The 17,037-nt window shown below is 45.8% G+C and overlaps 1 protein-coding gene across 12 annotated transcripts in view; it reads right to left on the bottom strand.

The window, feature by feature from the left end:
• The window catches only part of PLEKHM3 (pleckstrin homology domain containing M3), a 148,865-nt gene that overhangs the window by 87,231 nt on the left and 44,597 nt on the right, over positions 1–17,037 (bottom strand). For all 12 annotated transcript variants that reach the window (XR_012905414.1, XM_075934373.1, XM_075934374.1 and 9 more), the window contains one exon: positions 8,119–8,312. Coding sequence is in view for 11 of the 12 variants with exons in the window: in XM_075934373.1 (XP_075790488.1) it covers positions 8,119–8,312 (194 nt within the window). In the remaining variant the exon portion in view is untranslated. The remainder of the gene's footprint in view (positions 1–8,118; positions 8,313–17,037) is intronic.

Below are 17,037 nucleotides of genomic sequence, written 5' to 3'. Positions count from 1 at the left end.
GAAGGCATTCTGGCTGGTGCTCGGACACTCCAGGGATGGGGCGCAGGGAAGCTGGAGGCACTAGGGCAGGGGCGAAAGGCCACAGTGATGGGGGCAGGGTGCTCTGGGGAGGAGCCAGTAGCCACAGTGGGGGCTTGGCACTGATGGGTGTGGAAGGGGCAAGGTGGGGGCCGGGGCTCACCTGCCACCTATGCCCTTAGCCTCTGTCAAAGTGCTGAGTGTGGCCACGATAATGAACTAGCGAAAGATTAACTAAAAGATGGGTGTAACGGGAGCCACATTTGATCTTGGTAAATTCGTAGTTCTGTGAGAGAGGCATACCAGGTGATGCTCAGAGGCTGAGTCAGGCCATTATTCTATAATGATGGATCACTCTCACTACTGACTGGATGTGAAATATTCAAGGAAACATTACAAAACATAGCAGAGGGAATTACTGGAGGGCATACGCCAACAAGGAAAAACTGGACAAGCAACAAAACAAGAACTTTACAGGAAAAAGTGGAAACAAGCCAAAACTGCTTATCATTTCAGATGCCTAATACTACTCAGAAGAAGTAAAAAGAATTATGTGAAAGATAGAGGGTGTAAATGGAATGATTTAAAGACAAATGAAATTAAAAGGAGAATAAGATGTGAAATCAAGACACAGAAAATTGGCTACAACTGAAAAGATTAAGATGTCAGGGACACTGCTATAGACAAACACAATACCAGAGAAGATAATGCAAACAAAGCCAAGGTCCATCTGACCTAGAGGCAGACCTTTGACTAAATGATAGGACATCGTGCCCAGGGATATGACTTGAGTTTCATGGAGGAACAATGGAACGGACAGGAATGAATGGCAATGCTTAAGAGCTGAAGTTCACAAACTCAATGCAAGCTCATCTCATCTGAGGAAGTGGGTTTTACCCTCAAAAGCTCGTGATTCTATCTGTATATTTTTGTTAGTCTCTTAGGTGCCACAGGACTACTCGTTGTTTTTAAAGCTTCAGACTAACATGGCTACCTCTCTGAGACTCTTCTCTCCAAGGTAAGTAAGATCACGATAATACTATGAATCTGAAGAATTACCAGGGCTCGCTGAACCGCGGCAAGCCCCGCTTGCCAGCCGCGCTGTCCGGCCATCTGCGCACGCGGAGATCATTCTGCGCATGCGCTGATCGCCCGAACCCGGCTCTATTTGTCGAGTCCTAAGAATTACTATAAATGAAAAGAAGGAATAACTGAATTTTAGATAAGAATGCAGAGAAATAGTTTGGGATGGACAATTCCTATTTGGAATTAAATAGCTCCATCTTTTACCTTTGGCAAAGGATGTGAAGGATAACAAGAAAGGTTTCTAGGGGCATGTTAACAAGAAGAAGGTGATCAGACAGGGTGCGGGGCCCCTACTGGATGAGGAAGGTAACCTACTGACAGATGATGTGGGGAAAGCTAAAGTACTCAATGCTTTCTTCGCCTCTGTATTCACGGACAAGGTTGGCTCCTGGACTAATGCGCTAAGTGACACAAGATGGGATGAAGATGGACAACCCGTGGTGGGTAAAGAACAGGTTAGGAACTATTTAGAAAAGCTAAACGTACATAAATCAATGGGTCTGGACTTAATGCATCCGAGGGAGTTCACAAATGTCATTGAGGAGCCTTTGGCCATTATCTTTGAAAACTAGTGGAGATCCAGAGATATCCCAGATGATTGGAAAAAGGCAAATGTAGTGCCCATCTTCAAAAAAGGGAAGAAGGACGATCCAGGGAACTATAGGCTGGTCAGTCTCACCTCGGTTCCTGGAAAAATCATGGAAGGGATCCTTAAGGAATCCATTTTGAGACACTTGGAAGAGAAGAAAGTGATCAGGAATAGTCAGCATGGATTCACAAAGGGCAAGTCGTGCCTGACCAATATGATTAGCTTCTGTGATGAGGTAACTGGCTCTGTGGACATGGGGAAGTCAGTGGATGTGATAGACCTTGACTTTAGCAAGGCTTTTGATACTATCTCCCACAATATTCTTGCCAGCAAGTTAAGGGAATGTGGATTGGATAAATGGACGGTAAGATGGATAGAAAGCTGGCTAGAAGGCCAGGCCCAGCGGAGTTCAATGGCTCTAGCAGAGTTCCCCAACGTTCGGTTCTAGGACCAGTTTTGTTCAATATCTTTATTAATGACCTGGATGAGGGGATAGATTGCACCCTCAGCAAGTTTGCAGATGACACTAAGCTGGGGGGAGAGGTAGATACGCTTAAGGGCAGAGATAGGGTCCAGAGTGACTTAGACAAATTGGAGGATTGGGCCACTAGAAATCTCATGAGATTCAACAAAGACAAGTGTAGAGTCCTGCACTTGGGACGGAAGAATCCCAAGCATAGTTACAGGCTGGGGACCAACCAGTTAAGTAGTAGTTCTGCAGAAAAGGACCTGGGGGTTACAGTGGATGAGAAGCTAGATATGAGTCAACAGTGTGTCCTTGTAGCCAAGAAGGCTAATGGCATATTAGGTTGCATTAAGAGGAGCATTGCCAGCAGATCCAGAGATGTCATTATTCCCCTTTATTCGGCTTTGGTGAGGCCACATCTGGATCACTTTGTCCAGTTCTGGGCCCCCCACTACAAAAAGGATGTGGACGCATTGGAGAGGGTCCAGCGGATGGCAACCAAAATGATTAGGGGTCTGGAGCATATGACCTACGAGGAGAGGCTGAGGGACTTGGGTCTGTTTAGTCTGCAGAAGCGAAGAGTGAGGGGGGATTTGATAGCAGCCTTCAACTTCCTGAAGGGAGGTTCCAAAGAGGATGGAGAGAGGCTGTTCTCAGTAGTGACAGATGGCAGAACAAGGAGCAATGGTCTCAAGTTGTGGTGGGAGAGATCCAGATTGGATATTAGGAAAAACTATTTTACTAGGAGGGTAGTGAAGCATTGGAATGGGTTACCTAGGGAAGTAGTGGAGTCTCCATCCCTAGAGGTGTTTAAGTCTCGGCTTGACAAAGCCCTGGCCGGGTTGATTTAGATGGGATTGGTCCTGCCTAGAGCAGAGGGCTGGACTTGACGACCTTCTGAGGTCTCTTCCAGTTCTGATTCTATGATAAGGGGATGGTTGGATGAAATAACATGATCTTGGTAACTAATTGACCATTCATTTCCAGTTGGAAATAGGTCAATGGAGGGATGATAGGAGTTGCTATAGGGAACTTTCTGGGTGTCTGGCTGGTGAGTCTTGCCCACATGCTCAGGGTTTAGCTGATCGCCATATTTGGGGTCAGGAAGGAATTTTCCTCCAGGGTAGATTGGCAGAGGCCCTGGAGGTTTTTCGCCTTCCTCTGTAGCATTGGGCACAGATCACAGCTGAAGGACTCTCTGCATGTTGGGGCCTTCAAAGTATTGGAAGGCTTCAATATCTGAGACATAGGTGAGAGGATTATTCTAAGAGGGGTGGGTGAGATTCTGTGGCTTGCACTGTGCAGGGGGTCAGACTAGATGATCATAATGGTCCCTTCTGACCTTAAAGTCTATGAGTCTATGAGTCTATGAGACCAGAGTGAAGGCTGAAATTATTAGGTGGCCTTATATTTACAAGAGACAAGAATGCTCCTCCACACTTAAAGGTGAAATACACAAAAAGAAGAAGGATGCTTCCTTCAATTTACCTGTTCATGTACATTGCATCACCTGCTCAATGGACAAAAGCTCCTCTCCTCGCCTCTAGGCATCAGATTTATTGTTTGCACTTTGTGTGTTTGTGTTCTCTGGCAATACTGCAAACAGATGACTGACATAGAACAATACAACTGCAGCTTGCACCATTTCTACACAAGCAACAGGATAGCTACTTTTTCTCCCCCAGGAAATGATAGCATGCATGCCTTGAGTACAAACACAGACAGAAGGCAAATTAGATTTTGTTATATAGAGGCAACAGCCATAGCTAAGTAGTTGTAGCAATACTCCTTGGCTACGTCTAGACTGGCATGATTTTCTGCAAATGCTTTTAACAGAAAAGTTTTTCCGTTAAAAGCATTTGCGGAAAAGAGTGTCTAGTAGAAAAGAGCGTCTAGCTTGTGTAGAATTGGCACGGACGCTTTTCCGCAAAAGCACTTTTTGTGGAAAAGCGTCTGTGCCAATCTAGATGCGGTTTTGCACAAGAAAGCTGCGATCGCCATTTTCGCCATCGGGGCGTTTTTGCACAAAACAGTTTTCAGCTGTCTACACTGGCCCTTTTGTGCAAAAGCATTTCCGGAAAAGGGCTTTTGCCCGAACGGGAACGTCAAAGCATTTGCGCAAGAAGCACCGATTTCGGACAGTAGAACATCAGTGCTTTTGTGCAAAATCAAGCAGCCAGTGTAGACAGCTGGCAAGTTTTTCCGCAAAAAACTTGCCAGTCTAGACACAGCCCTTATGAAAGAGATGAGTCAGATCTTCAGCAGCTGTGACTCAATGGAGCCATGCTACTTTACACCAGTTGAGGATCTAACCTAATGTAGCAGCCAAACTTCTTTTCCTTTACTGTTTTATCTTGCCTTCTGTCTTTAAACACAGCTCTGAACTACCTCCAAACAACCACTCTTGTTGCTGGAGTCCATCACAGACTAGCAAGAATAATAAGTGAATTAGAATTCTCAAGGACAACAAGGGCTGCCAGTTTCATGGGTCATAAGCCACCAGCTTCCAAGATCTCCAGCTATTCTTCATTTCTCTCTTTTCAGTGTGGCTCAGGCCTAAGTTCTCTGCAGATCGCCCAGAATTACAAAGTTCCCAAAGTACCAGGCATTATAAACAATGTTCCCACATTTAAGTCAACTAGGTCCTGAGCTAAACTGGTTTGTAGCCATCTGGAATTCTTCTGAAACAGTGACTTAGAAGCACTGTAAACATTTTAGTCTTCATGGAGGACACATTTTCAAAATTGATTGTCGTCTTGGGTTTGAGCTCTGGGTTCAAGAGGAAGGGATAGCTTTGAAAAATGATAATAGAAAATCCTAGAGCAATTGCTCTTTCCCTAATAAGGAAGGCTATCAGTGTCCCACATGTAGCAAGGTGCCAATATCATTAATCAGTCTGTTTTTAGTTCTCTCTAGGCAGCAATATTAACAGTTTGTTTCGGTCTGTTTATATGGTTCCGACAGGTCTTCAAGATGTAGTGCTCACTTGCCAATGATTAATGGCAAGACATGTACTAAGGTGAAGACTGAGATGGAAAAATAATACCTTTGGAACAGGCCAGAGAAGTGGATTCAGAATTTTCTCCCCCCAGCTCTTTAGTTTCTGACTAGGAAACCATCAAATTTAGTAACATTGGCTCACAGAGTTGTTTAAACTCCCCTTTCCTTGTGCCTTACACCAGCTGATGTGACGAGCCAATGGGTAATTTAAGTAATATATTTTCTTTGTTAATAGATATCATTTTCACTGCCCAGCTATTATGAGTTGCTGTAATGAACAGTAGGGTCATAAGAATATAAGACCATCCATACTAGGTCAGACCAAAGGCCATCCAGTCCAGTATCCTGTCTGTGGACAGTAGCCAGTGCCAGGGGCCCCAGAGGGAATGAACAGCGATTCCTCCCGTCGCCATTCCCACCTTCTGACAAACAGGCTAGGGACACCATTCCTGCCCATCCTGGCTAATAGCCATTTATAGCTAGAATTTATCTAGCTCATTTTTGAACCCTATTTTGGGTGCAACATATTTGGAAGAAAGATCCTGGCACATAATTCTTGCAAGCTGGTGCTGTTTCAGTCTTGTTTTCCTCTCTAGACTGGTCAAGGCCCTTGGGAAGGCCACCAGGGACCAAAGTGGTACACAGTTACTCTGATGGAAACTGCCACAAGTGGGAGTCAAACATTCACTGCCAATGACTTGCACTGGGAGTTGGGCACTTAACTGCCCTTTGTGCCTTTGAAATGTAAACTTGATGGCTTTTGGAGCATCCTGCAAGTTCCTATCAAACTGGACACTTTCCCCAGTGAAACACGAGATAAAGACTCTTCACAAAGCTCTAGCCACATGCTGCAGACCACAAGCTGCCTCAGCCATGCTGCTCCTCTCTCAGCTGTGTTTTATAGGTCATGAGGAGAGAAGAATTGGAATTTCAAGGAGTACTACAAGTCCAAGTTGAACTCAGGCTGCCATGATTGCAAGAAAACAGACCCAAGAGCTCTCCTAAAACACCCATCAAAGTTCTCTCTCTTTTCATCAATGGGAGTCTGGAGACCTGTGGATAAGAAACGGGAGTGCGTCCCTCCCACGCCCACCTTTTCCTGTCTCTCATTTATTAGCAGTAGTCAGGACTTTTCCTTCTGCTGTAAGAAATGTGCCTTCAGCTGCATCTTGGCAGTATATCAGCAGATGCATCCACCAGGAAACCACTGTAAAACAGATGGGGGATACATCCTACCTGCTGTCCTCCTTCCTCATCTCCTTTCTGCCTAACCAGAGCTGCACTATTACTCACTTTGACTACTTACTGGTGTAAGAGTTCTAGAATATTTCTGGTCATCCCACGCACCATTTCTATAATTCCTGTCTAATCCTATAATGTCTGTCTTTTCTAGCCCATCCCCTCAGCTGCCTCTGTTTCTTCAGTCTTCACCTTTTGGCCTCTTGGTAGTTCCCCTCAAGTCTTATTTTCTCACATTCTCTCTTTGTCCTAGTCCCTTGAATGCCTCTTCGTTCCTTTTGGACTCTTTCCTCTCATCTCTTTCCATCAGCGCCAGCTCAAAATACCTCCTCCAGCCTCCTTGCTTTCCCCTCCATCCCATTTCCTCTGGCCCCATTGCTTTCCTTTGTTCACTTCTCCTTTGATCTGTTTTCTTTCACTCTCTTCACTGATTCTCTTCAGTCTTTCCTGTCTCCTCCTCGCTGTTTTAATCAGAGCATTCGGCATTAATCAAAAGCCGTAATTTCTTTTCAGCCACTTTTCTCCAACCTCTGCAGCTCTGCTCTCCTTTTAGTTTTCTTGTAATTGAAGGAGAGAAAATAGGAGTGATATTTCAGCTGTGCAGCAGGACAGCCAAAATGATAATACTGGGCACCAGAGCAAGAGAAAATAGCTTTAATTTAAAAAAATACTGCAGATCAGCTCCCTGAAAGTTGAAGAAGTGTGTCTGTATATTGCTATTCAATGCCACAACACATACATGCAAATATTTACCCACACATTAATGTAGGAAATCACCTCTTGCTTGCTAGAACTTTGCCATCTTTGCTTAGCTGCACTTGATGTAATTATTCAAGGCAGTGACATATATGCTATCTGATGAATACACACATCACCTTGCTTCCAATCCTGGGATAAAAAAGCCAGTGCAACCCCCTTCATCCTCAAAAAGCACATATCCCCAGTACAGCCAGGCCGTCTATTTAATTTTCCCCCCTTTGGCAGTTGAATATTTCAAAACAGCAGCAGTTCTAACTGAAGGTGACAGATTGATCTTATTGCAGACCTGAGAGACACAGATACGTGTTCCAACAAATCAGTTGCATTTGTCTGGATTCAGTCATCTTGCAGGAAAAAAAAAGTAGATCCAAGACAGATCTCCAGCTCTTTCTTCAAATGAATCAGGGTAAAAACAAAGTTGGCCTTTCTACAGTTGATCTGCTATTGGATCTGAAGAGACTGTTTGTCTTTTGGGGATGTTTGCAGAAGATCAACAGCAGCTATAGTAGGCTAAGATGCTGCGTTGTTTTTAAATGAATTAGACTTTTGATAAATATAAGCTTGTTCTGGATTGTAACCTGCCCATTTTATTTTTGAGAAAAAATCTACAGGAAAGGTGGAACAGACAAATCATACACTTTCGGTTATCGCAGTGATGGTGTGAGATAAGTTTCAGCTTTAGACATAGGAGAAATAGCATGCTCCTGTGGGAGGAATGAGTTAAGGTTACATCCACTGTCAACCCACGAGAGTCACTGAAAGAGGCTTTCCTATGGTAGGAAACAATCTTGTATAAAAAGGCCTCTGGTGACAATTACAGTGCAGCTGCCTTTCACAATGGGCAATGATTTATGAACTGGATCATGGGAAGCAAGAAGAGGCAGAGGGGGATGAACATGTACAGACAAAGAAAAGTCAGGACAACAGGAATCTCGTGTCATATGTTATGCCTGGTTCTTACCTCCTACGCAGGTCTTCAGCCACTGCTGCTCTGCAACTGAACAAATAGGCTCGGAGAGATCTTAGCTGCTGTCTTAGACGGACTACAGTAGCCAATGGTTCGACATGTCTGTACAACATGTGATTTTCCTGCTGGATGTCAATCAATGGCTCCTCATACACATACTCCAGGAACTCTTTGGCTTGCTTGGATACCTGAAAAATAAAGCACCTAGCTTAAATATGCTTTCTTCCTGCCTTTCTTTAAATGCTTTTTCTCCTCTTTCTTATGTGCGTTTTCAATTGCTATTGGAATCTGAAACCATCTATCGGGATTTCCATTGGCAACTCTTGGAGAAGGCAGACTTGAGAGTGATTCCACGGTGAACTTCTGTCACTAGCCAACCCCTACTTTGTTGAGAACGTTATGATAACATAAGGTCTATTAAACTATCTGCAAGTCACACTGATATTCATAGCCATAGGTATCCTTCTGTTCGCCTGCTGGTGAAGATCACGTGCAGTAGCTGTTTGATATTGAGAACATTATACTGCCCTTGCTGTGGAATGAACAGAATGATTTTTTCTGATAGATCTGTTACATATCTTACTATAATGATCATCAAACTACTCTCTCAAATGGCCCTTTCTTGTCTATAAATGTTTGTACGTGTTTGTGCGCATATGCATACACACACATTGTAAGGGATACTATGATTCTGGTTAAGTCAGATTGAAATTGACAAAGAAAACTAATGAAATACAAATGCCCAATACAGCTCCTTTAGAAGTCAACTGGAGTCATCTCAAACTATAATGGGAGCTGGGAGAGAGTCAAAAGTACATTATCATGGGTACAACAGAACTCATTGTATCATTAGCTGATCCAAGGGCAAATTTCTTCCATATTTAGCTTTAATGTAAAAACCACATAACTCTAAAAGAACAATCAGACCCAAAAAAGCATAGATGAGAGATGGGCATTATTAATTAATTAATATTATTATTACTATTATTCATGAATCATGGTATTTCATTCTCAAAAATGTTCTCTCTATCCCAGTCCATCATGTTGTTTTGTACCTCTACACCTATAATAATACACTGTGACACTGGCAAATTAATGGATATTTTTGTCCTAATTGGGAAGGATACCACCATTTCTAAGTCCAAATAGCACTCCCACCCAACTTCTTTATTTCTGCATTTTATCAAGGGTGAAAAAAGAGCTGGGGTTACATGAAATGAACTGCAAACCACTTGAAACTGTGCTGTAGAAAAACGATGTGTTTGGCAATTCAATTAGTGCTTCTGGTCCTTAAACCAGTGTTTACACTGAAGCAAGGCACCAATGAATTAGGCTAACAAAGCTACCTTTTATGAGGTGAACAAAAGGGCAAAGGCTACATCATAGTCTTTTCAGACTTTAAAGGCCTCTCCCTTCAGGTACTGCAGAATATGAGGTAGACAAAACAAATATGGCTTGCCACTCCACTGGATCTGGCCATGAGAGCCCCAAGCAGGCTCCTTGCCTGCCCCACCCCTGCATGCCGCTTAAAGTGGCTGGCTGTGGGGACCATGTGCTTCTCTGAGCACCACAAGCTGGGGGGCAGGGTGGGAGGAGGAGAGACGCTTTGTGCACTGCGCCTACTCCCAGCACAATTTCGCAGCTCCTGTTGGCCAGAAACTGGTTGACGGGAGCTGCCTGGGCTGTGTTGGTGAGGCAGGCAGTGCACGAAGTAGTCCCCCAGACTCACGATGCCCAGAAAAACACATGGCCCTCACAGACCCGTGGGGCTTGCAGAGCACATGGCCCCTACGGCTGGCTGGTTTGAGTGGTGTGTGGGGGTAGGCAGGCAGGGACTTGCTGAGCTGCGGCCCAAGAGCCACCTAAGTAAGTGCCTCTTAGACACAGCCTGCCTGTGGCACTCCAGCTCCTCACTCCCCCCAACCCTCTACTCCCCCCCAGAACCTCTACCCCATGTAACCCAAATCCTCTAAGCTCCTGCACCCATATCCCCTTCTAGACTCTGCACCCTCATGCACCCCCACTCCTGCACTCTAATCCCGACCCCAGGTTACAACCCCCTCCCATACCCCACATCCATCCTGCACCCCTCCTCCAGGTCAGAATCCTCTTTTGCACCTATACCCTCTCCCAGACCCTGTATCCAATGCCTTGCCCCAGGTCACAACCCAAACCCCTGCACCTCCTCATGCACCCCTGTCCCAGAGGCCACAGCCTCCTCCCAGACCCTGAACTGCTCCTACATCCCAATCCACTGCTCCAAGTACAACCCCCTTCTTCACCCAACCCTCCTCCCAGTTCCCACACTCCCTCCTGCACCTCAATCCTTTACCCTGAGCTTCCTTCTGCACCCAATAATACATTAATATCATTGTAGAGTGCAGCTCTTGATCATCTGCCAAATTCTTGGTGTGCCCCCCCTCCCCCATTCAAAAATGATTGCCCACCCCTGATATTGATGATAGTATGCCTTGGTTCTCAACCAGAAGTAAATGTATTGCTTGGGTTATGCAGAAGTCTTTCAGGGGATACATCAATTCATCTAGATATTAGCATAGAAAGATTAAGGCTTTTTGTTTTTTCACAGGAGACCAAATATTGAATATTAAACATTAGATTATTTTCCTTTGTATGGCCTTCCCAAAGGCTACTCATTTGGCTGGGCAGAGATAGGATGAGGGCCTCTAACATGGGTTAAATGGATGACAAAGCAGTGTGTTCTAGATTAAGCGTGTGTCAATGAGACCATAAGGAAGAGAAACTGTATTTTTAAATTAGAATTAAAACCTGCACATTTCCAAACAATCTGGATGCAGAAGAGAAGGAAGTGCCGGTGTTCAAAGAGTTGGGGTGTTAAGGCAGGACAGGATTTCAACTTAAAATCAAATTATTTCAGATTATAAAAATGAGAAATTCTCAATTTTCATTCTACAAAAGTGCAGCATGCATGTGAACGTTCACTTGACCAGGAGTAGTCTTTGTAAGTAGGACTTCTATCCCCTGAGTGGCTGAGCCCTTCAGGAAGGTTAAACTCATACAACTCCAGCAAGTAGGAAAGTATCAATGGGAACTAAGCACATCTTCTTCCATTGTGGAACGCACTGGTCTTTTATTTATCTCTGCCTTCTGTTTCATTCTTCAGAGACAGGGTGTGATGCCATGTCTCTAATGTACAATGCATGTAGGTACTTCAGATGGGGAAAAAAAAGTTTCCTGGATTTGCCGGCAGTGCTTAAGAGCACACTGTAATGCGGATGCATGATTTTTTTATTAGTGTATTGATTATACGTTCTAGCCTGGCAGAGACAGAAAAATTGTCCCATTCTGGATATTCTGGATGTTACTGATTTATGTTTCTCTTGGACCCGCTTTCAAAGAAGGATATCCTCACCAGCTATCATTGCAGCTACCTGGATGATGGGTGCCCTGGAAGTACCCTGGAAGTACGCCACAGACAGATCACTTGATCAGCACTCCCCATATGGAATCATGCTCCATGGCCTCACCACACAACACATCAATGGAGGTACTACTCCAGCAGGGAGCCACCATAATCATTTTGGTCGTCCTCCGCTAGACCCTCTCCAATGCGTCCACATCCTTTCTATAGTGGGGGGCCCAGAACTGGACACAATACTCCAGATGTGGCCTCACCAGACCCGAATAAAGGGGAATAATCACTTCTTTGGATCTGCTGGCCGTGCTCCTCCTAATGAACCCTAATATGCCATTAGCCCTCTTGGCTACAAGGGCACACTGTTGACTCATATCCAGCTTCTCATCCACTGTAATCCCCAGGTCTTTTTCTGAAGAACTGCTACGTTGCCATTCGGTCCCCAGCCTGTAACAATGCTTGGGATTCTTCCGTCCCAAGTGCAGGACTCTACACTTGTCCTTGTTGAACCTCATCAGATTTCTTGTGGCCCAATCCTCCAATTTGTCTAAGTCACCCTGGACTCTATCCCTTCCCTCCAGTGTATCTACCTCTCCCCCTATCTTAGTGTCATCTGCAAACTTGCTGAGGGTACAATCCATCCCCTCATCCAGGTCATTATTAAAGATGCTGAACAAAACCGGTCCCAGAACCGAACCTTGGAGCACTCCGCTAGAAACCGACCGCCATCCTGACACTGAGCCGTTGATCACTACCCACTGGGCCCGACTTTCCAGCCAGCTCTCTATCCATCTTCCCATCCGTTTATCCAATCCACATTCCTTTAACTTGCTGGCAAGAATATTGTGGGAAACTGTATCAAAAGCTTTGCTAAAGTCAAGGTATATCACATCCATTGACTTTCCCATATCCACAGAGCCAGTTACCTCATCATAGAAGCTAATCAGATTGGTCAGGCACCACTTGTCCTTTGTGAATCCATGCTGACTATTCCTAATCACTTTCCCCTCTTCCAAGTGCTTCAAAATGGATTTCTTGAGGATCCCCTCCATGATTTTTCCAGGGACTGAGTTTAGGCTGACTGGATTGTCCTTCTTCCCTTTTTTAAAGGCAGGCACTACATTTGCCTTTTCCCAGTTATTGGGAAATGCCTGGCTCATGCCTGCCAGGTGTGAGCTGTAAGACTAGTTCAACCTGCCTCTTTCCCTCTTGTTTTAAGGACAGACCTAAAGCAGACTCCAGCGGGAGTCTTTTTGCTAGTCTAGTGGGAGCTGGAAGCTTTTGCCAGCCTAGATGGTGGCTAAAGAGGTGAAATCACTAAGAGCTGAAATCACTGCTTTGGCCTGGAGACAGACTCCTTTGCAGTAAGCAGAGCAGCTGGCAGGAGCAACTGGCAGGCAGCCAGTAGGAGCAGCGGCAGCCGACCAGTGGGGAGGCTGGTGGGAGCGACCAGTAGGAATGGCAGCAGATGGAGCAAGCAGACCACAGGAGCAGCCCAAAGGTGGCATAGCCTCAGGCTCAAGAAGTGGAGTCATCAGGGTGACGTATCAGGTTCTGAACTGACTGGCCAGAGCTGTAAGTGGGGCGTTTGAAGTGGGATACAGAGAAAGTTTGGGTAAGCGATTGGATTAGCAAGCCTCAGAGGCAAAAGACAATGCTCAATCCTTTTTGAGCTGGCATGGTCACTCAAGGGGGGAGGTTATGAACTCTGTTTGTGCTATTTTCCCAAGTTAATGCCATGTGACTTCCCTCTCTCATTACAAGTTTCTTTCTACACTCAGACTCTGTGCTTCCAAGCGGGGAAGCATTGCCTCTCAGAGGCACCCAGGGGTATGAATTTCCCAGGCTACTGGGTGGGGGCTCAAGCTGGTTCTGTGTGAGATGGACCCCTAGATATTGAACCTGGCCCTGGTTGCTGCCGGCCCTACTCGGCAGAGGGGTTACATAAGCATCCCAGGGAATCCCTCCCATCAGTTCTCTGAGGGAGTCGAAGTCTGCTTTTCTGAAGTCCAGGGTGTGTATTTTGCTACTCTCCTTTCTTTCTTTGGTCAGGATCCTGAAATCTACCATCTCATGATCTCTGCTTCCCAGGTTGTCACCCACCTCTACTTCCCTTACTAGTTCCTCCCTGTTTGTGAGCAGCAGGTCAAGCGGCGCATGGTCCCTGGTCGGTTCCTTCAGCACTTGTACCATGGTACTCCACACAATGCTGGGGAGACATGAGCATGTTTGAAACCTACTGAATGTTTCTCTATTTTATACTATCTAGGACCTGTAAACAGAGTAACAGCTGATGAAAAGCATGAAAAAAATTCTTTCCCAGCCATCTCTTCCCCCTTTCCAAGGGGTACTGCAACCTATTATATCAGATGTTAGGAAAGTTGTATGAAAACGTCAGCATACAGTTGATCAATAGTTTGGGCCTTTTTTGGTACCGCAGACACAATTAGGGATGTGTTTTCACTTGTTCCATGAAATTCACTGCAGTTGAACAGCATGTATATTAACTTTTGGTATTCGCAGTTGGAGAAGATCCTATCTGCTTTTAATAGGATGAGACCTGGAAAAAACAGATCTCAGGAGAAATCCGCAGACTTGAGTGGTACCATGTCCTGGATGTTGAGAACTACACTAGATTTGTCACCCGAAAACTTTTGGTACTAAGGGAAAGCACTACTTGATAAACCCTTTCAAAGGACTTCTGCAGTCACCCTTATATAGCATCTGGAGTTTCTTAATCAAAATAATAATTCAGACATTTTCTCCCAGATTCCACTACTGCTGACAGTCCTTTTCATATTGGAGTTTTTCATGTTCTTGAGAGAGATTATCTTTTAGGTATCCCTTCCACCCATCCCCATGCACCCTCTTTTCTCTGGCAACATTTTCCTGGTTACATGCAAAAGGTAATAAAAATTGCTGCTTGCTTTCAATAGCATCAGTAGCTGCACAAAGACAAAGACAGTCCTGGCTCCAAAGAGTTTATAGTAAGTCTGACTTTTCATAAATGAAAGTTTTTAGATTCTAATCCACAAGATTGCAGTCTCCTGAAACAAGTTCTGATCCTTATATATTACCCCCATTCCTGTTCTTTGACATTTCAGGGTGACAAGCACTCTTCAGTCTTAAATTGTACTTGGAATGGAATTTTTGGGTGTTTCTACTAACATCAAATGTTTGTATATTTTGTGTACTGAAGGCAAGGCTGATAGCACCATCTGTTATAAGCTTGGACCTGTTTTCTGTATCTTATACATTTTCCAAATGTTAATCATTTAGGCTGAAATTAGACTTGCCAGTTGTCCTATCTTGGTCTGAGTTTTTTGAGTTCAGGTACTTCTGAGAGTCGAAAAAATTCATTATTTTGCCCATGTTACAAAAAAAACCCAAACCCAAACCTTTGGAGGCTTTTTCTTTGAACGGTGCTAACACCCCTATGTTTTGGAGCAGAGATGTAAGATCTGGGAGCGGGGTGCCTATTGTGGTCCCCATGAAAATCCACTTAATGGCTGAGTTACAAATTAACTGTCTATTCTATACATTCACTGAGGGAGCAGTCTTGGAGAAAAAATACTACATGATCATGTAATTAAAGACTATACCATAAAATATGCACACAAGAGGGCTGAATGAAGGTTATACAAGCAACCTTGGTTCTGGCATCTCCTACCTTTTGAGTCCTTGACTTTGATCTTTAATAATTTTTTAATGTGCTGTGTGTGTGCCCATGGGTGCACTGCCAATGAATGCGCCCCATGGAACAAATGAAAATATCACCACCTGGTCATTACTGTATCTGCCCTGAGGCAGCTAGCAGGCAAGTGGAGTTTCCCATTACTTCAATACGGAATTACAGTGAAAGAATATTCTCCAAAAGGAACACTGGACCCCTGGGATAATGGCATCAGGCTCTATCGTGGGAGAAAATCTGGAGACCTCCCTGTGTTCTACATTCCACTTGCTGTCTGCTTTCAGTTTTAAGACTATGTACAGGCAGTCCCCGGGTTATGTACAAGATAGGGACTATAGGTTTGTTCTTAAGTTGAATTTGTATGTAACTCGGAACTGGCTCCAGATTCAGCCGCTGCTGCTGAAACTGACCAGGGGCTGACTACAGGAAGCCTGAGGCAGAGTTGCTCTGCCCCCAGCTTCCTGGAATCAGCCACTGATCAGTTTCAACAGCGGCTGAATCTGGAGCCTGGGACAGAACGGCTGGGGCGCTGCCGGGTAGGTCCCCCCAGGACCAACCCAGCAGCACCCCAGCTGCTCTACCCCAGGCGTCCACAACAAAAGCCTGGTCTGCTGGGGGGGGGCGCACTAGCTGCGCCCCCCCCCCCAGCAGACCAGGGACACCCAGAGCAAAGCCGCACAGGCGGCGGGGTCCCACGCCTCTGCGGCTTTGCTCCTGTCTCCCTGCTGTGCTGGGGGAGTCCCCCCCCCAGCACACCAGGGAGACCCGGAGCAGCTTTTCTCGCCCTGGAGGACGCGGTGGCGGGACCGCTGCACTCTGGGCGGTCCCACCGCCCGCAAGCTCCGGGGCGAGAAAGCCCCGTTCTTAAGTGCGGATCCGACATAAGTCGGATCCGCGTAAATCGGGGACTGCCTGTACTCTTGCATTCATAGGCCTTGATTTAGGAAAGGACTTCAGCACATTTTTGAATGCCAAAGTATACATGCTAGTGATCCTCACTCAGGATTTTTTGAGCTGCAATACTGAGTGCTTGTGTGGTACTGAGTGAAACACTCCCCCATACAATAGGAATTATTCTTATTACAGGTATGGTAGTTCTCTGGTGTGTTGTAAGGCTAAACCACACAGTGTCTAAGCCAGGGGTCTCCAACCTTTTTAAGCACAAGATCACTTTTTGAACGTAAGTGCAATCCAGGATTTACCTCAAACCCAAACACCCTTGCCATACCTCCTTCCCACCCCTTCTCCGAGGCCCTGCCCTGCTCACTCTGTACTTCCTCCCTTCCACCAGGCAAGGGCAGGGGGTTGAGACGCAGGCTCCAGTCTTGGACTAAGGGATTTGGAGTGAGAGGGGTTCTGAGCTGAGCCTGGGGCAGGGGTTTAGGGTGCAGGAGGGGGGGTTCCTGACTGGGGCATGGGATCAGAACTGGCTCCAACTGGGCACTGCTTACCTCAGGTGGCTCCTGGGTGGTGATGCTATGGGGCTACAGCAGGCTCACCCCTGTCCTGGCTCTGTGCCACTCTCCAAAGCAGCCAGCAAACTCCCTCCATCCCAATCCCTGTTGTGCCCTCTCTCTGCTCTGTGGAGATAGAATACAGGAGGAGAAGGGGAACCCTGACATAAGCACCCCTCCTCTCCTTTCCCTGCTCTGTACGCAAGCAGGAGGCTCCCAAGGAGGGGCAGCAAAGGGCAGGAGATGCGCAGCAGCGTGGGGAAGGGCAACTGAAGTGCTGGCACTTGATAGCCTTTCGGCCAAACCAGTCAGGATCACCTGTCAGAGGCTCCAAGATCTACCAGTAGATCCCGATCGACTGGCTGGTGACCACT

Source organism: Pelodiscus sinensis, chromosome 7 (assembly GCF_049634645.1).
Source record: "Pelodiscus sinensis isolate JC-2024 chromosome 7, ASM4963464v1, whole genome shotgun sequence".
NCBI lineage: Eukaryota > Metazoa > Chordata > Testudines > Trionychidae > Pelodiscus > Pelodiscus sinensis.
The sequence above is the reverse complement of the archived record's forward strand: the minus strand, read 5'-3'. Positions and strand labels throughout refer to the sequence as shown.